The sequence below is a fragment of the Macaca mulatta genome, chromosome 1 (assembly GCF_049350105.2).
Source record: "Macaca mulatta isolate MMU2019108-1 chromosome 1, T2T-MMU8v2.0, whole genome shotgun sequence".
Classification (NCBI taxonomy): domain Eukaryota; kingdom Metazoa; phylum Chordata; class Mammalia; order Primates; family Cercopithecidae; genus Macaca; species Macaca mulatta.
Genome location: NC_133406.1, coordinates 208,661,625 through 208,682,504, shown reverse-complemented (window position 1 = coordinate 208,682,504; position 20,880 = coordinate 208,661,625). Strand labels below are relative to the sequence as shown.

Below are 20,880 nucleotides of genomic sequence, written 5' to 3'. Positions count from 1 at the left end.
ACATTTCCTCTGCCAGCCCCGCCCCCCAGCCACGGGGACAGGAAACCCCAGTAGCGCCAAGATAATTGTGTCTGGTCCCACCCTTTCAGGAGGGGCCTAGATTTTCAGGCTTAGGGGGAATTAGGGTGGGCCTTAGAAGGTCCTTCAAGTGTACACGATCCCAGCAGCAGCCACTGGCATCTGGCTCTGCCCCTACTGTACAGATGAGGGGACAAGCTGGAAGGTGCCAGGTCCCTTCCCTGGTGCAGTTCTCAGGGATTTCTGGGTAAAGGGCTAACTCTGCCCCTGGCTATCTTTGTGGGGTTGCTTCCCTCCTAGGCCTGAGGCCCAGCCAGCGCCCAATGGATGACAAAAAGAAGAAACGGAGTCCCAAGCCCTGCCTGGCCCAGCCAGCCCAGGCCCCAGGCACACTACGCAGGGTCCCTGTGCCTACCAGCCACAGCGGCTCCTTGGCCCTAGGACTTCCTCATCTGCCATCCCCCAAGCAGCGGGCCAAGTTCAAGAGGTGGGTACAGAAGGGAAGCAAAGAAGAAGGGACCCCAACTCTGGGTTGCACTGTAGAGAGGAAGGCAAGGGGGGCCTCTGCCTTTAGTTCCTAAGCAATACTTGATGGCTTTCTGGAGCAGGCCCCTGAGCACTAAGAGCTCACTCAGACCCAGTCCCTACCCTCAGCTGTGTGCCAAAGGGCCAGGTGGGTCCCTGGGATCACATAGCGTGAGGATGCGCCTCAGAGGAGGGAGTGAGCAATTCTGCCAGAAAGTGAATGTTCCACGCTGAGAGGCTTACCTGGTATAAATATGGAAGAAAGCCATTACCTGAAAGGTTTCAGGAACCACAGGTGGTTTGGGGGCCCTGGAGTATCAGGGGACAGGAAATGGTGAGGGAATACCTGGGGGCACAATCTGAATTATCTGTTGAATTTTCTTTTATGATTGGGAGTTTGCATGCTGCCTTATAATGTGTCCGTGTTTGTTCCCCACTAAATACAATGTATTGTTTCTCCAGTTGTTCCAAATAAGACCACTGTGTTTCCCTGTGTTGCCTAAGAGGCATGAAGCTCAAGGCTGTGGGGAGAGTAGCAGGAAAGGCAACTGGGAAGGCATGAGGGCCAGACTGGCAGGGGCATTCAATTTTATCCTGAGAGCAGTGGAAATTTTAAGACAGTTTTTTCAGTTTATTGGTTTGGCTTGTTTTCTATGTATTTTTGTTTTTGTTTAAAACAGTTTTTAAATAGAAGAGGTTTGGCTGGGCATGGTGGCTCACGCCTGTAATCCCAGCACTTGGGGAGGCTGAGGCAGGCAGATCACCTGAGGTCAGGAGTTTGAGACCAGCTTGGTCAACATGGTGAAACTTCGTCTCTATTAAAAATACAAAAATTAGCAGGGCGTGGTGGTGGGCACCTATAATCCCATCTACTCAGGAGGCTGAGGCATGAGAATCGCTTGAACCCGGAAGGCAGAGGTTGCAGTGAACCACGATTGTGCCATTGCACTCCAGCCTGTGTGACAGTGAGACTCTGTCTCAAACAAACAAACAAAATTTAATTAAAAAAAAAAAAAGAAGAGGGCTGGGGGTGGTGGCTCACACCTGTAATCCTAGCACTCTGGGAGGCCGAGGCAGGTGGATGACCTGAGGTCAGGAGTTCGAGACCAGCCTGGCCAACATGGTGAAACCCCATCTCTACTAAAAATAAAAAAAATTAGCAGGGTGTAGTGGCAGGCGCCTATAATCCCAGCTACTCGGGAGGCTGAGGCAAGAGAATCGCTTGAACCCAGGAGGCAAGGTTGCAGTGAGCCGAGATCGTGCCACTGCACTCCAGTCTGGGCAACAGAGACTCTGTCTCAAAAAAACAAAAAAAAAGAAGAGGGACAGAAAGATATTTTGGGAGGAGGTAAGATAGCCCTGGTGACAATAAGGGAGTAGCTGTCTCTACATATACTGAAGACTAGGGAGGATAAGTGACTGCCTCAGGGTCATAGAACAAATGAGTGAGGCACTCAGACAGGAACCCAGGGACCCCCTTTCAGGCACTGCTCTGGCTGTGTTATTAGCAGAAAAGACTTCTTTTTGACCTCTTCACACCTCCTCACCCCTTCCCAGTGCCCAAGGGAGAACCATAAACTTATCCATTTATGCTAGTGAGTAGACGGGCAGATGAGTTAGTGCAGATGGGCAGGTAAATTAGTGCATAGGTAGATGGCACAAAAGGCCTGGAGGTGCCTGACTGTCCCCCACCCTGTGATCATGGTCATGTCCACCCCATCCAGAGTAGGCAAGGAGAAGTGCCGCCCAGTCCTGGCTGGAGGTGGAAGCGGCTCTGCAGGCACGCCCCTGCAGCACTCCTTTCTGACTGAGGTGACCGATGTCTATGAGATGGAGGGGGGACTCCTGAACCTGCTCAATGATTTCCACTCGGGCCGGCTGCAGGCCTTCGGTGAGTCCTGGGGGCTGGTGTCAGCGGGTCTGTGGATAGGGCTGGAGGGCCCAGTCCATGGGGCATGGCTGGGACCAGGATTTCAGGGTTCCAGGGTTCCAGGAATCTTTCCCAGGGTTCAGCCAGGGGCTTCATTCCAGGGAAGGAATGCTCCTTTGAGCAGCTGGAGCACGTTCGGGAGATGCAGGAGAAGCTGGCCCGGCTGCACTTCAGCCTGGATGTGTGTGGGGAGGAGGAGGACGATGAAGAGGAAGAGGATGGGGTCACTGAGGGGCTGCCAGAGGAGCAGAAGAAGACGACGGCTGACCGTAACCTGGACCAGCTGCTTAGCAATGTAGGTTCATGTCTGGGTGCTTTGGTTCCTGGGGACACCAGGGGTGGAGGAGGTACATACTCCCAAAGCCATTCCTGGGCCCTGGGTGAAAAGGTGGGAGTGCATGGATCCAAGAGCTCTGGGCCCCTCAACCTCCCCAGAAGATAGCCCCCAGAGCATTGGGGATTTGGCCTGGTTCCCCTCCTAACAGAAGCCTCCCTTTTTCTCTTTGTTGATAGCTGGAAGACCTAAGTAATTCGATGTATCCTTTCCAAGGAACCCGTCTGTGTGTGTGTGTTCCTGAGAGGTCAGCTTCCTCCTCCCCAGCCCTCCAGGAGTATTCACACATAACCAACTTCCCAACCTCTTGCAGTCCTGTCAGATTTAGCCACAGGCTGCCCGAACCCAGGTACAGGAATTTAGAATTTCCCCAAAATTAGAAGAAAAGTGGTTGCAGGGGATGTTTTACTACTGATCAAAATCTTTGTGAGTACTTTAGCTGATATCAGTCATGGCAAAGCTTGTGATGTCCTCCTATCCTTTCAGCATTTAACAATTATTTTTACTAATTTACACTACCACCTCACCTGGTCCTCAGTCAGAACAGAGCGCGAGTGCATGCGCGCACACCTGTGTGTCTGACCTGCACGATCTGGATGAAGAGAGGGGGTGAGAGAGGGCAGGCGGGGACTGCAACCTCAGTCCACAGACGGCCGAGACCCTCGTCCCCGGACCTTTGCACAGGTGAAGGAACTAAGCCTTTGCAGGATGGGAGACCAGGGTGGGAGGAAGGACTGGTCCAAAGCGCCACGATCCTTGACAGGCACAGCCAGAAGCTGCACCTGGCCGAGAACGCCGAGCCTGAGGAGCAGTCTGCTGCGTAGGTGTCCCACGCAGGCCCACACTGCCCCTCTCATTCTCTTCAAACTGTGACATTTTACGGACTCGGGCGGGTGTTCCGCGGCCCCCCAGGTGCTATGGGGGAGGGGGGCGTTGGATGGAATTAAACCAGAAAGCAAGCAAGCGGCTCCGTGTCCTGCTTCCCCTCCTTGCGCCTTTCCTCCCGGCCTCCGCGGAGACAGCCCAGCGCCGCGTACCTTCAAGTACACATTGCGGCTGTGGGAGGGGGAGTCGGGGGCTGGGGCGACGCAGGTGCGCCTGTCGCGAGGACGCCTCTACCCTGCACTGGAGGAGGTTGCCGTGGGGACGGCGGGGGCGGGGCCCACGCCCGCGCATGCTCAGGAACGACGCCGACTAATGACGCACTTCGCAGGCGCGCAGGCCGCAGGGCCGTTGCGTCCCATGGAGGAAAAGCTGCTGGTTCGGAAGGTGTCGGCATTGCAGGTGCGAGGGCGGGCGCGGGGTGCACAGGATTTTTCCCTTAGGGAAATCATGGGGTCTCGTACCTGGACCTCCCAGCGAGACGCTGCCACGTTTAGTCCCCTAACCGCGCGACAACCTCTGGAGATACCCTCCCCAACCGCGCTGAGGAAAGCTGGGACCCACGGACTCCCTGCCCTGCGCGCCCCCACTCCCACCACACGCTCGTGCGGGATCAGGGAAACGGGAAGAGCCTTAAGGCGAGGAGGGGCATCCAGTCCGGCATTCTCCCTCGAGCCCCCCGGAGTCCCAGCGCACAGTCCACCTATCCTTTCCCCGCCATCGGGTCGCCTCTTGCATTCGCCGGGACGACCTCTCCAGGACAGTCCTCCGAGATGCCCCCTCTCTTACCGCGATAAGAGACTTCTTTCCTCTCATTCTCCATACCAGGCCTGCGTCCGGGGCTTCTTGGTCCGACGCCAGTTCCAGAGCCTGCGAGCTGAGTATGAGGCGATTGTACGGGAGGTCGAGGGCGACCTGGGCACGCTTCAGTGGACCGAGGGCCGCATTCCCAGGCCGCGATTCCTCCCAGAGGTAGAACACACCTAGGAGAGAAGGGAAGGAGGGACTTGGGCAGGGTGGAACCCACCTTGTCCCGGTGACAAGCTTTTCTCACTGGAAGAGGCAGTAGACCCACCTCTTCACACCCCACTCCTTAACCCTCAGCAACTTGTCTGCTAGATCGTGGTGCCCAGATACTTGAAAGGGTTTAACCCTAGGGCTGTCACATCTCTCTTGTTTCTCAGAAGGCAAAATCCCATCAGACCTGGAAAGCAGGAGACAGGGTAGCAAATCCAGAGCAGGGGCTGTGGAAGCACTTCCCATGTAAAGAGTCTGAGGGAGAGGCCACCTGGGAGGAGATGGTGCTGAAGAAGTCAGGAGAGAGCTCAGCAAATCAAGGAAGCGTCTGCAGAGATCACAGCTCCTGGCTTCAGATGGAGCAGAACAGGAAACCCAGCCAAGAGGAGACCAGAGACATGACAAGGATGGAGAATCCAGGTACCTCTCTGCCAAGATCAGGGCAAGCCCCTGACCCTCACTGTGCCTCAGCCTCCCCATCTGAAGAGTGAAAGGCTCGCGCTAGATAAGCTGCATCCCTTTCCCGTCTTCCCTCTGCCGGAATAGGGCCATCACATGGTTGGACAGTGGTGGGAAAGGAGTTTCCAAAGTCTAAGGCTAGGCCATTTCCCAGGGTCTGCTCCCTCAAGGTTTTCTCCTTCCTTTCTTCCCTCCTTCACAGAAGCCACAGATCCAAGACTGCCCCACAGCCAACCTCAGCTTCAAGAACTTCAGTACCACTGCAGCCACTTGGCCATGGAATTGCTGTGGCTGCAACAGGCCATCAATAGCCGTAAGGAGGTAACACTACCCTGGAAATCTTTCAGAACATTTAGGGTCAAGGGTGGGGGTTTTGGGAGAGACCTCCTGCCATGCCCAAGCAGGCCTACTTGGTACAATGTATGTTCTCTCCTCCAACAGTACCTAATTCTCAAACAAACACTGAGATTCCCAGAGGCAGGCCCGATCAGAGAGGAGCCCAGTGTGTGCCCAGAACATGGGGAACAGACCTGTGAGAGGAACCAGTCACAACCGAGCGCACCACTGGAGGACCAGTCCTACAGAGACAGGACCGCTGGAGAGCCACCACTGGAGGACCAGTCCTACAGAGACAGGACCGCTGGAGAGAGAGAACAGGAGAATGACTCCTGTCAGAGGGTCAAATCAGCCCACAGATCCCCAGGATGTCTGGCCACTACACAAAAAAACATTGCTGGGGCTAAGTGCAGAGAACCATGCTACAGCCGGTCTGGACCCCCATCAAACAGCCAGGCCTTGGGGGACAGGCTCACCAAAGGGCCAGATGATGGAAGACAGACCTTTGGAGGGACCTGCCTGCTACAGATGAAAATCCTGGAGGACCAGATTCCCAGAGGCTTAAAACCTAGGGACCATTGTCCCAGGAAGTCCAGGACACAGCTGTCTGCACTCTATGAGGACGCAAATATTAAGGAGGCGTCTCCCAGAAAACTAGACCGCAAAGAGCCTGACTGCCGAACAGCCAGGACACAAGAGTTGGGCCTCTCAGGGGACCACATCATCTGGGATGAGACCTTGGCAGGGCCAGAGCATAGTGTCCTCGATCTCTGGAGGACTAAACCACCCAAAGGCCAGATCCCCACTGACAGAAGCTCCAGAGATGGAACCTCCTATGAGCCTAGTCACGAAGGACAAAAAAACCAGAGGACTATACCATGGAGATCAAAGTCACCTGAGATCCTGTCTTCCACAGGGGCAGGCTGTACAGGAGAGGAACAGTGGAGGGACAGGCCATGGAAAACAGGACCACCTGGCTAGACCCTGAAGCCTGGAGAGGATCAAGTTCCAAAGGGGAATGCTATGAAAGGGCAGTGAGACAAGACCTTACCCTACCTCCCTGACCAGCTCTGCCTCCTGCTCCTGCCCCTGGCCATTGGTGGCTAGTAGGACCAAGAGAAGCTGGAGTAGAGAGCTGGCATGTGTATAGGGAAGCAGGAAGGACACGCTTTCAATGTCTGTGGCTCAATCCAAATTTGTTGATAAGGGGCCGGGCACAGTGACTCATGCCTGTAATCCCAGCACTTTGGGAGGCCAAGGCGAGTGGATCACCTGAGGTCAGGAGTTTGAGACCAGCCTGACCAACATGGTGAAATGAAACCCCATCTCAACTAAAAATACAAAAATTAGCCGAGTGTGGTAGCCCATGCTTGTAGTCCCAGGTACTCGGGAGGCTGAGGCAGGAGAATCGCTTGAACCCAGAAGGCAGAGGTTGCAGTGAGCCAAGATGATGCCACTGCACTCCAGCCTGGGCGACAGAGCGAGACATGGTCTCAAAAAAACAAAACAAATTTGTGGCTAAGGAGTTACCTAGGGGAAGTGGAATGGGAGACCTGTTAGGAATAAAGGTTTTTCTTAGATTCTGAGCCTGGCTGCTTTCATCTTCTGCTTCTGGCCAGGACAGACTCGGGGTCCTGCTGCTCACTTCCTACTGGCATGGGGCATTGACCCTGGAGCCAGCTGGGAGCCATGGCCCAGGAACAGATCTAGCCATCCTCCTTAGGGAACAGCTCCCAAAGCTGATCCCCCATTGAACTCAGCCTTGTGCTTTAGAGTGGCAAGGAGGCTCTGGAGAGTAAGGTAACACCTATGTTTAAGTATGATCTCCCCAGGGCAGATTGGATCAAACCCTGAATGCAGATAAATGCTCCTGCCACAGTCTCCCTCTGCCTTCATGGGTGAGAGGGCAGGACTCCACCTCTGATTGGCAATGTTCCCAGCCCTTGGTTGCCTGGCAACAGCTCTGTGTCTCTGACTGAGGATACACTATGGCAGGTGGCAGTCCAGCAGCCAAGAGGGTAGTGGTGTACCGGAATGGAGACCCCTTCTTCCCAGGCTCCCAGCTGGTGGTGAGTCAACGTCGCTTCCCCACCATGGAGGCTTTCCTCCGCGAGGTGACATCAGCTGTGCAGGCCCCGCTGGCTGTGCGTGCCCTCTACACACCTTGTCATGGCCACCCTGTCACCAGCCTGGCAGACTTGAAGAACAGAGGGCAGTATGTGGCCGCTGGATTTGAACGATTCTACAAGCTCCAGTGAGTGGGCTGGGGCTGTTCAAAGAGCCTAGCAAGGGAGGTAATGGCAAGAGCGTGTATTCAGTACCTACCATGTATGTACCAGCATGTTACTGGTACTTACTGAAGTCTATGTCGGGGTGGGGGGTGGTTTTGCCTCCATTAGAAAGGGAAAACACACAGAAAACCTGCCTAAGAATACACAACAAATAGCTGAACTGAAATTCAAATAGAATTCTGTGTGTTACTAATGTTTATGCCCATCACAGCCAAGATCAGCCTGTGGGAAGACCACTGCCCCACAGGGTGAGCCCCTTTTTCCAAAAGCTCTTCTTGCTTGGACTCCCTATCACTGAACACTCTAAATCCGCCCATCCATTCCTCCCCACTGTGCTTAGGCATCCCAGACTCTCCTGTTAGGCTAGGGTCATCCCCCATTGCAGGAGAATACTGTCTTCTAGGGTGGGAGAAGAATTTGAGTACCTGAGTCTCTGACTCACGTCTGGCTTCCAGGTCCTATGCTTAGCTCTCAGCTGAGGTCGCTTACTATAGTGTAAGGATCAAGTGGGGGGAAGTGGCTGGGCGTGGTGGCTCACGCCTGTAATCCTAACACTTTGGGAGGCCGAGGTGGGTGTAGCACCTGAGGTCAGGAGTTCAAGACCATCCTGGCCAACATGGTGAAACTCTGTTTCTACTAAAAATATAAAAATTGGCCAGGCGCTGTGGCTCACGCCTGTAATCCCAGCACTTTGGGAGGCCAAGGCAGGCAGATCACCTGAGGTCAAGAGCTCAAGACCAGCCTGACCAACATGGAGAAACCCCATCTCTACTAAAAATACAAAATTAGCCAGGCGTGGTGGTACAGTAATCCAGCTGCTCGGGAGGCTGAGGCAGGAGAATCGCTTGAACCCGGGAGGCAGAGGTTGCAGAGCCAAGATTGCGCCACTGCACTCCAGCCTGGGCAACAAGAGTGAAACTCCATTTCAAAAAAAAAAAATTAGCCAGGCCTGGTAGCACATACCTGTAATCACAGCTACTCAGGAGGCTGAAGAAGGAGAATCACTTGAACCCAGGAGGCAGAGGTTGCAGTGAGCTGAGATCGCACCACTGTACTCCAGCCTGAGGGACAGAGTAAGACTCTGTGTCAAAAGAAAAAATAAAAGGCCGGTGGAGGGAAGCTAGGTAGACTTAGAATCTAGGCTTCATTCCTTGTGTGACTTTAGGCAAGTCACTTAATTTCTTGAAGTCTCATACAAAATGGAGATAAAACAACCTATCTCATGAATGAGAACATTCTTAGGATATAGCAGGATGCATAATACACCAGTTTCTAGTTTCTCTTGACTTTTTTTTGTTTTGTTTTGTTTTTTTTGATATAGGGTCTTGCTCTGTCACCCAGGCTGGAGTGCAGTGCAGTGGCGTGATCATGGCTCACTGCAGCCTCGAACTCCAATCCTCCTGCCTCAGCCTCCCAAGTAGCTGGGGCCACACGTGCATGCCACCATGCCTGGCTAATTTTTGGTTTTGTTTTTGTTAGCAATTAGGTTGTCCAGGCTGGTCTCAAACTCCTGGGCTCATGTGATCCTCCTGTCTCAGCCTCCCAAAGAGCTGGGATTATAGATGTGAGCCACCATGCCCAGCCCTCTTGACCTTTACTCTCACGGTTAGTATTGAGACCCCAGTCTGGATTTCCAGACTTACCTAGCACTTACCCAGCCAACACTTGAACACTCAAGAGAGTCCCAGGGCAGGTTCAAGTGCCAATATCTGTTACTGGACTGAGATGACTGCCACTATTCCATGGGGAGGGGTATCTGGGGAGCTGTGCCCCAACCCAACACTGACATCTGCCAGGCTACTGAGGCCTCAGGCTCCACGAGATGACCTGTGACCTATCTGCCCTTTCAGCTATTCACCTCATGGAGGGAAGGATCCAGGTGGGAAGAGCTGCAGACTACAAGTGAGTCCGGGGGAACCTGTGCCCCAGCCCCTGTCTTCCCACTCCTCCTAGAACTGCCCCCAATTTGGTCTGGGAAGTCAGGGAAGCAGCAGGATCTGCCAGTTCCATGGGGGGTACTTTGGAGCCAGCTACTATCCTTCCTGGGGTGTGGGACTTCAAGACACTATTTCTTCTGTCCCAGCCTTTATCTCCACACTGGGGTCCCCAAAGGAAAGAGGAAGCTGTGAAACAGATTAGGGGAGGGGGTGGTTAGAATGTGACTTAGGGAACATCGAAGCACCTTTTGGTGAAAGGTGTGACCTGTCTTATTCCTCCTTGCCCCCATCTGGTTCCGGCCCCCTCACTGCACACCTTGGATGGACCCACCCCTAACCAAAGGCCCCGACTCTCCTGATTTGGAGGCCTGATTTGGGTTTCAGGGTCCTCCCGTGACTCGCCACTTGTGTGATGGGGCCGTTGGACGGTGGCTGCCTGCAGGTGCTCCCTGCTATATTCAGTGAGTGCCAGTGTCGGGGAGCAAGGGCGTCAATTTTTGTTTTCGTGAGACCAAGAAAATGGTGTTGTTTGTTCCAGCAGCCTCTGGCTACTGTTGGGAATATAGGAGTCCAGCATGCTTGATGGGTGAAAAGAGACCAGTGTTATGGTTATTGCTGGCCCTGTGCCACCCTTTGCCTCACATGTAGGGACTCCTGGGGACACTCCCCCTTACCAGGCTTTTTGTCTCAGTGTGTTCAGGAATGGGGATCTGGCAAGTCCCCCATTTAGTCTGAAGCTGTCCCAGGCTGCCAGCCAGGACTGGGAAACTGTGTTGAAGCTCCTGACTGAGAAGGTCAAGTTGCAGAGTGGGGCTGTGTGCAAGTGAGTATGGGGACTGGGAGGGCCCAAAAGTCCCCAAAGAGAGCCTCCCCACTGGCTTCAGCTGTGGCTGAGGATGAAGAGGCAAAAGGAAAGCACATTCCCCAATATGGGACTTCCCCCTATGCCACTGGGAGAGGGCCCTCTGCCCAGCCCTCAGAGGCAGGGTAGAGCCTGGGTGACTGGTGCCCAGAGGCCAGTGGGCACCTTGGAATAGCTGCACCCACCCCCTCAGTCTGCTGAATGTGAAGAAGCTTTGAGTCTACCAGCCCTTATCCTGCTTACCTCTCTCTCCCAGACTCTGCACCCTGGAGGGGCTCCCACTGTCAGCACGGGAGGAGCTAGTAACTGGCCATTACTATGTGGCTGTCGGAGAGGATGAGTTCAAGGACCTTCCCTATCTGGAGCTGCTGGTGCCCCGCCCCTCCCTGCCCAGGGGCTGCTGGTATGTATGTGGGAGGTGGAGGGGTAACAGGCCAGGCAGAGGAAGCCACCCTCTGGGTCTGTGTGCTCTGACTCTATGCCCTCTGCCCACTACAAGCCTTTCCTTTTGTCATTGTAGGCATCCTCCAGGCTCGAAGTGTAGGCCCCACATGCAGGGGGTAGGTGACGCAGGGGACAATGAGGGGTGGGAAGGGAGGGGAGTGACTGGCTGACAACTCTTCTGGCACAGGCTCTGATCTTATTTCACTGCATCCTCTCTTTTTTTCTTTTATTTTAAATATAGAGATGAGTCTCACGATATTGCATAGGCTGGTCTTGAACTCCTGGGCGGAAGCAATCCTCCCACCTTGGCCTCCCAAAGTGCTGAGATTTTACTGTGCCTGGCCTGCATCTTCTTAATAATCTATTTTTTTTTTTTTTTTTTTTTGAGACAGTTTTGCTCTTGTTGCTCAGGCTGGAGTGCAATAGCACTATCTCGGCTCACTGCAACCTCCACCTCCCGGGTTCAAGCTATTCTCCTGCTTCAGCCTCCCGAGTAGCTGGGATTATAGGCATGTGCCACCATACCCAGCTAATCTTTTTTTTTTTCTTTTTTTTTTTTTTTTGAGACGGAGTCTCGCTTTGTTGCCCATGCTGGAGTGCAGTGGCGTTCAATCTTGGCTCACTGCCATCTCCACCTCCCAGGTTCACACCACTTTCCTGCCTCAGCCTCCCGAGTAGCTGGAACTACAGGTACCCGCCACCATGCCCAGCTAATTTTTTTTTGTATTTTTAGTAGAGACAGGGTTTCACCGTGTTAGCCAGGATGGTCTAGATCTCCTGACTTCATGATCCACCTGCCTCAGCCTCCCAAAGTGCTGGGATGAGAGGCATGAGCCACCGCGTCCAGACCACCCGGCTAATTTTTTAAATTTTTAGTAGAGGCAGGGTTTCCCCATGTTGGTCAGGCTGGGGAGTAGGAAAGGTAAGAATGGCCAGCAACCAGGGTCCAAGCCCAGTGTCCCTTCTCTAGGCCCAAGGCCACAGGGCCCAGGTAACCCAGTCCTCTCCAAAGGAACCAGACGGAATTAAGCCATCCACTTTCTATGCCAGACCCCAGCAGACCATTCAGCCAAGAAGCAAGCTCCCCATACTCTCATTCCCATCAGGTGAGGGGTCCCTGGGGCTCAGGCCCTTCTCAGCTGCCTTTTGACAGTGACATGGATTGGTCCCTGCTGTTGTTAGGGATGTCCATGGGAGCAGAATGCCCACACACAAAGCTGGCACTGAAAAAAAAAAAGATAAAGGAGTCTGAGCCTACTCTGACTCAGGAGACTGCCTGTTAAAAAAAAAAAAAAAAAAAAAAGGCTGGTCCTAACCTCATCATAACTGTCTCCAGCTCCCCCCATCTGTATATCCTGTTCCTTCTTCACAGGGCCTCATCACACGAAAAGAAGCGCCTGGAAAGGACAGTGCTTAAAGCGATGAGACTTCAGGGGTGGGATCTAGAGGGGATGGGGGCGGGACCAAAGGCCCACCTCTCACTTCCCTGCCATCCTGGGAGGTGGTGGGGAATGCAGAACCAGGTTCAGGGGAGGGAAAGGGGCTGGCATGAAGGTCCAGGGCAGGAATGCTGAGGGCTCTTCAGCCTGGGCATCACCCAGTGCTGCCTCCCTCTTTAGGAGTTACAGGAGTATATGGAGCTCCCCACCCAAGGAAGGAGAAAGCGGGGGCGCCCAGGAAGTAGCAGATGATGAAGACACCCAGACAGAGGAGCCCTTGGATAGGTAAGCTGTTGGATCAGGGAACAGTATGTTGGGATGGGAGGAGCTCTGAGCTGGAAACTGGCAGCCCTGGGCCAGAGGAACAGTTCTCCCTTGTGACTGAAGGTAAATGATCTCCCAACTTCCTACCTTGTTACATGAGGAAGCAGTTCCTAATTTCCAGTTTCTTTCTTCCTTGGGGTCGGGGACCTCATGGCTGAGAGCTAGAGGCTGGCCATACTCACGGCTCCATTCTGTGTGGCCTTCCACCTCCTCCAGAGGGCAGCACAGATAGCGGAAGAGGCCCTGTCCCTGGAAAACCAGCCTGGGGCTGGAGCTGCTATCTCAGCCTCAGCCCCAGCTCTGCCATCTTGAGAGCCAGCAGCTCCAGAGGGGAACTGGGGACCACCACTCTGGCCACCTTTTGTCCTCAGCCTCCAGCAGCTTGTTCCTCAGGAGCCAGCACCTCCCCTGGGCTCACAGGGTACACTGCGGCCTCCTCAGCCCTCCCAGTTCTCCTGTTCCTAAACCCACAGCCCAGCCTTCCCTTCCTCTGAGCAGAGCAGCCCTGGCTTGGGGGCTATTTCCTTATGGGATTCTCTAGCCACAGAAAGGAGTAGCTGACTGAGCCTGGGGGACAGGCTACAAACGGGGGAGCGGGTTTGTCACAATAAAAGAATACTTACTAACCTCTGTTTACCAGATTTATTGACAGCTACTACTCGCCAGGTGTGCTGGGCGCTGGAGTCAGGTGGGGCTGGGGCTCACAGCTGTCTACCTGTTTAAGAGGGGCTGGCAGTGAGAATTTCTGCCCACCTCATGGGTGAGGCAGGCAAGGCTAATAGACAGCTCATCTGCATCTGCCACTCCGATGTACCTTCTTCCCCTCAGTTCCACTCCTCATTCAGCCAAGGCGCTCTGACTGAGCCCTGGAGGCCTCCCGTTTGCATTTCTGGCTCAAAGTCTGCAGCTGGCCCTTTCCATGCAGCTGGCGTTCTGCAGTCCATGGAACCTGCCACTGTGATAGTCCAGATCAGGCCACAGTAATGGTGGCTGGGCTGGGGGCCTGAGATGTCAGCAGGAAGAGAGCTGCTGGGGCAGAAAGGTTGCTGAAGGTGAGCGTAGAGTCTCCTGTGCTAAATCCCAGCAGCTGAACAGCACTTGAAGGTTACAAAACCCTTTCACTCTTGTTCTCTTATTGTGATCCATGAGGTAGCTGTTATCCCCGTAAGAGAGGAGGAAGCTGAAGCCAGAGAGGGGAAGTGCTAGGTCCATCCACTCACTGCCAGCACTTCATGGCCCAGGTGCTTCCTGGAGGCAGCAGAGCTGGAGGTGGGTTCAGCCCACTCAAAGGGTAGACGGCTGCCCCTGGGTCTTACTCACTGAGCTTGTGATGCAGAGTGAAATTCCTATCACAGTGAGCACCATGCCAGCAACTGCTCCTGGGATAATAGGCAGAAATCAAGGGGGTCTGAGCTTAGCCAGGCCAGTAGGAGCTGGTACAGGGCTGGAGGAAGGGCTCAGATGGGGTCTGGTCCTGAATCCCGCCCCAGCCTCTGTCCCCAAACTGTCCAGGGCAAGGGAACTCTGAAGGCCACAAGGAAGCAGAACAGCTGCAGAGGAAAGGGCAGGATGGGAAAAGGCCGTGCCCTCACCCACTCTGGGGAGATGGGTTCTGGGAAGGAACTAACACAGGTATGTCGATGTCCAAAGAGCTGAGTCCTGCACTCGCAGTAGCCTGACTTACGTTTTCCACCAATATCTTCTCCAAGGGCCTTGCCAACAATCAGTGTGAAGATTATGGCCAGAGAGTTACAGATGGGCACAGCTAGGGTCAGATCTGGGTGGTCAGAATGGAAAGAATGCCTGAGATGCAACAAATGCCTTTCTAGGCACAAAACACTTCCATTATCATCGTTTCATACCTTTAAAAAAGGTATCATAACCCCATCTTCCAGCTGAAGTCACAGCAAATCTCAGGACTCAAACCCACATCTCCTGACTCCACGTTCAGTGCTTCCCAGGATTCCAGCATGAAGACCTGAACTCTGAGGTCTGGGACCAGCCTGGTTTGATAATGAGAATGAGGTCTTTGCACTCAGAGAGAACTTGTGAGATCTCAAGGACATCTGCACAGACAGGCAGGCACCCAAATCCCAAAGGATGCAGTAGAGAGTCAAGTAACACCAAGCACAGCCACTATTGTAATACCATGGCCTGGGTGCTTTGTGTACATATCTCAATTTTCACAACACTGCAAGAAGGGGATTATCACCATTTTGCATAAAGGAAACAAAGGCTCAAAGAAGTCACATAAACTAAGGCAAGTTGAGGATTTGAACTAAGGCTTGCCTGACTCCAAAACCTGCGCTGTTACTGAGCTGTGGATACAGACAAAGCAGAACATCAGGTGAAGCACATTTTGTTTCTGTTTCAGCCCAAGCTCAGGCCTTATGGAGTTAAAAATAAAAAGCGTCAGAAGGAAGAAGCCAGGGCCTGTTCAGGACATTCGGCTGGACCAATGGTGTGGGTAGAGGGCATCATAGCCTAGGATCTGTTCCTTAATTCTGAAGTTCCAAGGGGCTGATTGCCAATAAGCAAACTTGAAAAAGAGTAATGGAGTTGGCCGGGCGCGGTGGCTCATGCCTCTAATCCCAGCACTTTGGGAGGCCGAGGCAGGTGGATCACCTGAGGTCAGGAGTTTGAGATCAGCCTGGCCAACATGGTGAAACCCCGTCTCTACTAAAAATACCAAAAATTAGCCAGGTGTAGTGGCAGGCACCGGTAATCCCAGCTACTCGGGAGGCTGAGACAGGAGAAGTGCTGCACCCGGGAGGCGGAAGTTGCAGTGAGCCAAGATCACGCCATTGCACTCCAGCCTGTGGAACAAGAGTGAAACTCCGTCTCAAAAAAGAAAAGAAAAGAAAAGAAAAAGACTAGTGGAGTTAACTTAAAATTTGTTGGCCAAGCCGGGCACGGTGGCTCAAGCCTGTAATCCCAGCACTTTGGGAGGCCGAGACGGGCGGATCACGAGGTCAGGAGATCGAGACCATCCTGGCTGACACGGTGAAACCCGTCTCTACTAAAAAAAAATACAAAAAACTAGCCGGGCGAGGTGGCAGGCGCCTATAGTCCCAGCTACTCGGGAGGCTGAGGCAGGAGAATGGCGTGAACCCGGGAGGCGGAGCTTGCAGTGAGCTGAGATCCGGCCACTGCATTCCAGCCTGGGCAGCAGAGCGAGACTCCGTCTCAAAAAAAAAAAAAAAAAATTTGTTGGCCAGGCACAGTGGCTCACGCCTGTATTCCCAGCACTGGGAAGGCCGAGGCAGGTGGATCACCAGAGGTAGGGTGTTTGAGACCAGCCTGGCCAACCTGGGGAAACCCCGTCTCTACTAAAAATACAAATATCAGCCAGGTGTGGTGGCAGGCGCCTGTAATCCCAGCTACTTGGGAGGCTGAGTAACAAGAATCTCTTGAACCCGGGAGGTGGACGTTGTAGTGAGCCGAGATCACGCCACTGCATTCCTGATTCCTGTCTGGGCGACAAGAGGGAGACTCCATCCTTTTTTTTTTTTTTTTTTTTTTGAGACAGAGTCTTGCTCTGTTGCCCAGGCTGGAGTGCAATGGCCAGATCTCAGCTCACTGCAAGCTCCGCCTCCCGGGTTTACGCCATTCTCCTGCCTCAGTCTCCCAAGTGGCTGGGACTACAGGCGCCCGCCACCTCGCCCGGCTAGTTTTTTGTATTTTTTAGTAGAGACGGGGTTTCACTGTGTTAGCCAGGATAGTCTCAATCTCCTGACCTCGTGATCTGCCCGTCTCGGCCTCCCAAAGTGCTGGGATTACAGGCTTGAGCCACCATGCCCGGCCGAGACTCCATCTTAAAAAAAAAAAAAAAAAAAAAAAAATTTGTTGAGGGTAGATCTCCTGTTAAGTGTTGTTATCACATTAAAAAGAGAGCCACAGGCCGGGAGTGGTGGCTCACGCCTGTAATCCCAGCACTTTGGAAGGCTGAAGTGGGTGGATCACTTGAGGTCCGGAGTTCGAGACCACCCTGGCCAACATGGTGAAACCCCATCTCTACTAAATATACAAATATTAGCCAGCCGTGGTGGCACATAATCCCAGCCACTCAGGAGGCTGAGGCAGGAGAATTGCTTGAATCCGGGAGATAGAAGTTGCAGTGACCGGAGATCGGGCCACTGCACTCCAGCCTGGGCAACAGAGCGAGATCCATCTCAAAAAAAAAAAAAAAAAGAGCCACAGCCAGGCGCAGTGGCTCACACCTGTAATCCCAGCATTTTGGAAGGCCGAGGCGGGCGGATCACCTGAGGTCGGGAGTTAGAGACCAGCCTGACCAACATGGAGAAACCCCGTCTCTACTAAAAATACAAAATTAGGCCGGTTGTGGTGGCTCACGCCTGCAATCCCAGCACTTTGGGAGGCCAAGGCGGATGGATCATTTGAGGTCAGGAGTTCAAGACCAGCCTGGCCAACATGGTGAAACCCCATCTCTACTAAAAATACAAAAATTAGCCAAGCATGATGGCACATGCCTGTAGTTCCAGCTACTTGGGAGGCTGAGGCAGGAGAATTGCTTGAACCTGGGAGGCAGAGGTTGCAGTGACCAGAGATTACACCACTGCACTCCAGCCTAGGTGACAGAGCAAGGCTCCAACTCAAAAACAAAAAAAAACAAAAAAACAAAATTAGCCGGGCGTGGTAGCACGTGCCTGTAATCTCAGCTGGTGGGGAGGCTAAGGCAGGAGAATCACTTGAACCCAGGAGGCGGAGGTTGCAGTGAGCCGAGACTGTACCATTGCACTCCAGCTTGGGCAACAAGAGCAAAATACCCTCTCAAAATAAAAAATAAAAAAAAGCCACATACACACAAAAAAAGACCAATGGATAAATCAGCTGAGTTATCCATAGTAACAAGACTCAACTGCAGACCAGATGCTCACACTGGCTCCTCAGCACATTCTTTCCCAGCACTCCCAGGGCTCGCCTGTGTGAGGGAGAGGAGCAAACTGTCCTGCTCCTCATCCCCTGAGAGGCCCCAGCATGGAGGCATTACCCATCTAAGAAATTGATATAACAACCCCACTTACAAAGAGCTGCTTTCTTTGTTGTTTTTTTCTTTTTGTTGTTGTTTTGAGACAGGGTCTCTCTCTGTTGCTCAGGCTGGAGTGCAGTGGTGAGGTCACTGATCACTGCAGCCTCAACCTCCTGAGCTCAAGCGATCCTCCCACCTCAGCCTCCTGAGCAGCTAGGACTACAGGCATGCACCACTAAGCCCAGCTAATTTTTGTATTTTTTTTTTGTTGCTGTTGTTCCTAGGCTGGTCTCCTAGGCTCAGGTTATCTGCCCACTTCAGCCTCCAAAATTGCTGGAATTACAGGCCTGAGCCACTGTGCCCTGCCCAGAACTGCCTTCTTAAGTTTATATACCTTACAAGGAGTGTCATGGCTGCTGAGGTCTGGTTTGCAACAGTAGATGGGAGAAGGATGTAGCATGGTGCAGTGGGAAAGTGAGGGCATTGGAGTGAGGCAGATCTGAGTTTCCCTTGTAATCTTGGTTAGGATATTCAAACACTCAACCTGTTTCCCCATATGTAAAACAGGGATCACAGTATACCATTTCTTTTGTTGGACTGTTGTTAAGATGAGCTGTGATAATGCATGGATCGTCCCTGGCTGAAGCGGACGCTTCATAAATAGTGATTACTGTTCTGGTTATTAGAAAGGATGGATATTAAAGGATACAGGCAGAGAGGATAATGAGATAAAAAGAATCTAATACTGTGATTAAAACTTGGTGAATGGCTAGCTGTAGTCAGCTGGTCAAGGGTTCAGCATTCTTCCACAGCAGTGAATGCATGAGGCCAGAGGCTTTCAAACTCATAAATAAGTGCATATTATTTATTTATTTATTTATTTTTGAGACAGAGTCTCGCTCTGTTGCCCAGGGACTGGAGTGCAGTGGCGTGATCTCTGCTTACTGCAACCTCCGCCTCCTGGGTCCAAGTCATTCTTGTGCCTCAGCCTCCCAAGTAGCTGGGACTACAGGCACGCACCACCACACCTGGCTAATTTTGTTATTTTTAGTAGAGATGGGGTTTCAGCATGTTGGCCAGGCTGGTCTCAAACTCCTGACCTCAAGTGATCTGCCCTCCTTGGCCTCCCAAAGGGCTGGGATTACAGGCGTGAGACACCATGCCCAGTCGAGCATAAACTTTAATATATGGCTTCAAATCCTTCTGCACTGACATACTGTGGGACTTAAGAGAGGTGAAATTGCCCAAAGTTTTGCAACTTCATTTTCTAAGATAATCATGTCTGCTTTACAGAATCATGATTGGAATTAAATAATGTGTAAGACTAGTGCAGTATCTGACGTAGTAGAGGGCAGTCAACAAATGTCAAGAGAAAGGAAATTTATGTATATGGGGCTCTAATTGTGTGCCAGGCACTCTCCTACATGTTTCTCATTCATTAAATTTAATCCTCACAATGCTATGAAGCCAGCTGTATAAAACCAAGGCTCAAATGAGGGACTTGCTCATGGTCAGGCAGGTAGCACACAGTGGAAGCAAGAATGTGAAAGCCAGCACTTGGCACACAAAATGAACCTTCCTTCTTCCTCCGCTGGTCACACAAGACTGCCAGGCTTCAAACCAACACCAGTGCCTAGCAACATACTCATAACCAGCCCACTGTGTCCCTCTTGTTCAGAGAAGAGGGTACTAAGAGGGAACTAGAGCTAGTCAGCCCTCTCTCACTGATGGGAATGAGGTGTTTCAAGCTCCACCCCCTCAAATCACTCTTCCAGGTGGCCTCAAACACTAAGCAGAACAGTTCCAAGCCAGGACCCACCTGTCGATGCCAAGGTGAGGTAATAGAGAAGGGAGCCACACTGGTTGAGGAGAAAGGGCATCAGGTACTGGAAAGAGGAGAAACCTGCAGTCAGTGTGATGGCCTGACTGAGCAGCACTGCCTTCTTTGAGCTCCTAGCGAATGCCTTTCCTTTGAGGGAGGGAGGGTTATAAAGACCCAGAGAACACTAATCCCTCTAAGGAGAACCCTTCCAGGGCAAAGAGGGAAACAGACTGAACTCTGTGCCTTTGCTCAAACTACCCTCTCCCTCAACTCTGCTAATTCCCATCCTGCAAGGCCTTGATGCCAATGTCAGCTCCTCCAGGAATCCTTCCCCAAGTCCTCCAGCTCCAGCCTTCCTTCTCTGAACTCCTCCCCTGCAGGGCCAATTTGAGCCCTAAGTCCTCCCTCTGGAAAGGCTCACAAATGTTGCCTTATTTAACTGAAGGAATCACAATAATAAAATGTGAATAATGGCAGCCATAGATTGAGCACTTACTATGTTCTAGGCCCAAAGCTAAATGCTCTACGTATCTCACCTAATTCCCACAACTGCCCTATCAGATGGTTATTATTATAATCGCCATTTACAGATGATGAAACTGAGGCTTAAGGAGGACAACTGACTCTTCGGAGAATTTCTGGTGAGTGGGGGTGGGGCTGACCCAGACCTGTTTGACTCCAAAGACCAAATTATTGGTGGCAACTCCCCCGAGAGAGGGGCCTTTCACAGACGCACCTCAGTATTCAAGAAGAGGGTCTTCATCTCCTGTAGCAACTGCCGGGCCCAGGTCGGCTCATGAACCCGCTGCAGGCCGGCGGAGGCCCGCTTCAGCAACGGCTGCGTGCCACCCCACAGAGCGGCCACCAGCACCAGAGCCAGCACCTGCCCTGAATACAGACGAGTGCGTCACCCTGACCCCCACCCCAAACGGCCGCCTACCCCGCCCTCTCCTGGCCTCCTAGCCCCAGCTAGCCGCCCCGACTTCCCTCCTTCGCTGTCTTCGCCTCGGCTGCGACTGGCGGCTAAGGCAGGCCCAGCGAGGCTGGGGAGATGAATCCAGGAGTCCAGCCTCTGGGGTTGTAGCAGGGGTCGGGATTAGGGGGTGCAGGTGGAGCAGGAAATGAATTCGAGGCGAGGGTCGGGAAATCCATGGAGGGGCGGGGTCGGCTACCTACCCAGAGACACCGCCATGGCAACGCCGCTGTCTTCTACTTCCGGGAACGAGGGGGCGGAGACCCATAATCCGGAAGTGGACCCAAAGCGTTTTCC

The 20,880-nt window shown here is 52.9% G+C and overlaps 4 protein-coding genes and 1 long non-coding RNA gene across 21 annotated transcripts in view; 3 read left to right on the top strand and 2 right to left on the bottom strand.

Annotated features, from left to right (window-relative positions):
- Positions 1-3,770, top strand: part of CCDC28B (coiled-coil domain containing 28B) — a 51,820-nt gene extending 48,050 nt beyond the window's left edge. For both annotated transcript variants that reach the window (XM_077964756.1, XM_001102480.5), the window contains 5 exons: positions 319-505; positions 2,268-2,434; positions 2,575-2,768; positions 2,987-3,009; positions 3,577-3,770. In XM_077964756.1, coding sequence (XP_077820882.1) covers positions 342-505; positions 2,268-2,434; positions 2,575-2,768; positions 2,987-3,009; positions 3,577-3,631 — 603 coding nt within the window. In that variant the 5' untranslated portion in view covers positions 319-341 and the 3' untranslated portion in view covers positions 3,632-3,770. The remainder of the gene's footprint in view (positions 1-318; positions 506-2,267; positions 2,435-2,574; positions 2,769-2,986; positions 3,010-3,576) is intronic.
- A 241-nt stretch (positions 3,771-4,011) lies between these two features.
- IQCC (IQ motif containing C) lies at positions 4,012-7,085 on the top strand. Of its 2 annotated transcripts, XM_015133914.3 has the most exons (5): positions 4,012-4,091; positions 4,518-4,661; positions 4,874-5,126; positions 5,368-5,486; positions 5,607-7,085. In XM_015133914.3, the coding sequence occupies exons 1-5, from the start codon at positions 4,050-4,052 to the stop codon at positions 6,480-6,482; spliced, it is 1,434 nt and encodes a 477-aa protein (XP_014989400.3). In that variant the 5' UTR covers positions 4,012-4,049; the 3' UTR covers positions 6,483-7,085. The 2 variants fall into 2 exon arrangements, with proteins under 2 accessions (XP_014989400.3, XP_014989398.3); XM_015133912.3 differs by having other exon boundaries at positions 4,012-4,661.
- Positions 5,683-13,424, top strand: DCDC2B (doublecortin domain containing 2B). Of its 11 annotated transcripts, none has more exons than XR_013404464.1 (10): positions 5,787-6,760; positions 7,497-7,755; positions 9,643-9,694; positions 10,114-10,190; positions 10,421-10,552; positions 10,848-10,994; positions 11,112-11,151; positions 12,006-12,141; positions 12,408-12,759; positions 13,015-13,424. XR_013404464.1 is itself a non-coding variant. In XM_077964740.1 (10 exons), exons 1-9 carry the CDS (start codon positions 6,676-6,678, stop codon positions 12,717-12,719), a joined length of 993 nt encoding a protein of 330 aa, XP_077820866.1. In that variant the 5' UTR covers positions 5,787-6,675; the 3' UTR covers positions 12,720-12,759; positions 13,015-13,424. The 11 variants fall into 11 exon arrangements, 9 of the variants coding, with proteins under 9 accessions (XP_077820875.1, XP_077820873.1, XP_077820866.1 ...); XM_077964740.1 differs by having other exon boundaries at positions 12,655-12,759; XM_077964749.1 differs by lacking the exon at positions 10,421-10,552 and having other exon boundaries at positions 5,683-6,760; positions 12,655-12,759.
- LOC144334530 (uncharacterized) lies at positions 12,061-13,047 on the bottom strand. Its single transcript, XR_013404498.1, has 3 exons — positions 12,886-13,047; positions 12,352-12,432; positions 12,061-12,258 (listed from the first exon to the last, which is right to left on the bottom strand). It is a non-coding gene; the product is annotated as an uncharacterized LOC144334530 (long non-coding RNA).
- Positions 13,425-13,426: 2 nt separating the features above from the next.
- On the bottom strand, positions 13,427-20,827 carry TMEM234 (transmembrane protein 234). Of its 5 annotated transcripts, none has more exons than XR_013404476.1 (7): positions 20,787-20,827; positions 20,347-20,498; positions 19,608-19,674; positions 14,483-14,575; positions 14,119-14,177; positions 13,613-13,824; positions 13,427-13,513 (listed from the first exon to the last, which is right to left on the bottom strand). XR_013404476.1 is itself a non-coding variant. In XM_077964759.1 (7 exons), the coding sequence occupies exons 1-6, from the start codon at positions 20,800-20,802 to the stop codon at positions 13,640-13,642; spliced, it is 501 nt and encodes a 166-aa protein (XP_077820885.1). In that variant the 5' UTR covers positions 20,803-20,827; the 3' UTR covers positions 13,427-13,513; positions 13,613-13,639. The 5 variants fall into 5 exon arrangements, 4 of the variants coding, with proteins under 4 accessions (XP_077820885.1, XP_028692442.2, XP_014989567.2 ...); XM_077964759.1 differs by having other exon boundaries at positions 13,613-13,753; XM_028836609.2 differs by having other exon boundaries at positions 13,427-13,753.
- Positions 20,828-20,880: the final 53 nt, after the last annotated feature.

What these genes read in the sequence shown, in the direction of transcription:
- IQCC (XM_015133912.3), top strand. Translation starts at nt 4,050, where the DNA reads ATGGAGGAAAAGCTGCTGGTTCGGAAGGTGTCGGCATTGCAGGTGCGA. An exon ending in GACAAGGATGGAGAATCCAG is followed by an intron (nt 5,127 to 5,367) that starts GTACCTCTCTGC and finishes CCTCCTTCACAG; the next exon opens with AAGCCACAGATCCAAGACTG. An exon ending in CCATCAATAGCCGTAAGGAG is followed by an intron (nt 5,487 to 5,606) that starts GTAACACTACCC and finishes CTCCTCCAACAG; the next exon opens with TACCTAATTCTCAAACAAAC.
- DCDC2B (XM_077964740.1), top strand. Translation starts at nt 6,676, where the DNA reads ATGTCTGTGGCTCAATCCAAATTTGTTGATAAGGGGCCGGGCACAGTG. An exon ending in CAGAGTGGGGCTGTGTGCAA is followed by an intron (nt 10,553 to 10,847) that starts GTGAGTATGGGG and finishes TCTCTCTCCCAG; the next exon opens with ACTCTGCACCCTGGAGGGGC. An exon ending in TCCCTGCCCAGGGGCTGCTG is followed by an intron (nt 10,995 to 11,111) that starts GTATGTATGTGG and finishes TTGTCATTGTAG; the next exon opens with GCATCCTCCAGGCTCGAAGT.
- TMEM234 (XM_028836609.2), bottom strand. An exon ending in AGAAGATATTGGTGGAAAAC is followed by an intron (nt 14,178 to 14,482) that starts GTAAGTCAGGCT and finishes CTATTATCCCAG; the next exon opens with GAGCAGTTGCTGGCATGGTG. An exon ending in CACTCTGCATCACAAGCTCA is followed by an intron (nt 13,754 to 14,118) that starts GTGAGTAAGACC and finishes GGACTATCACAG; the next exon opens with TGGCAGGTTCCATGGACTGC.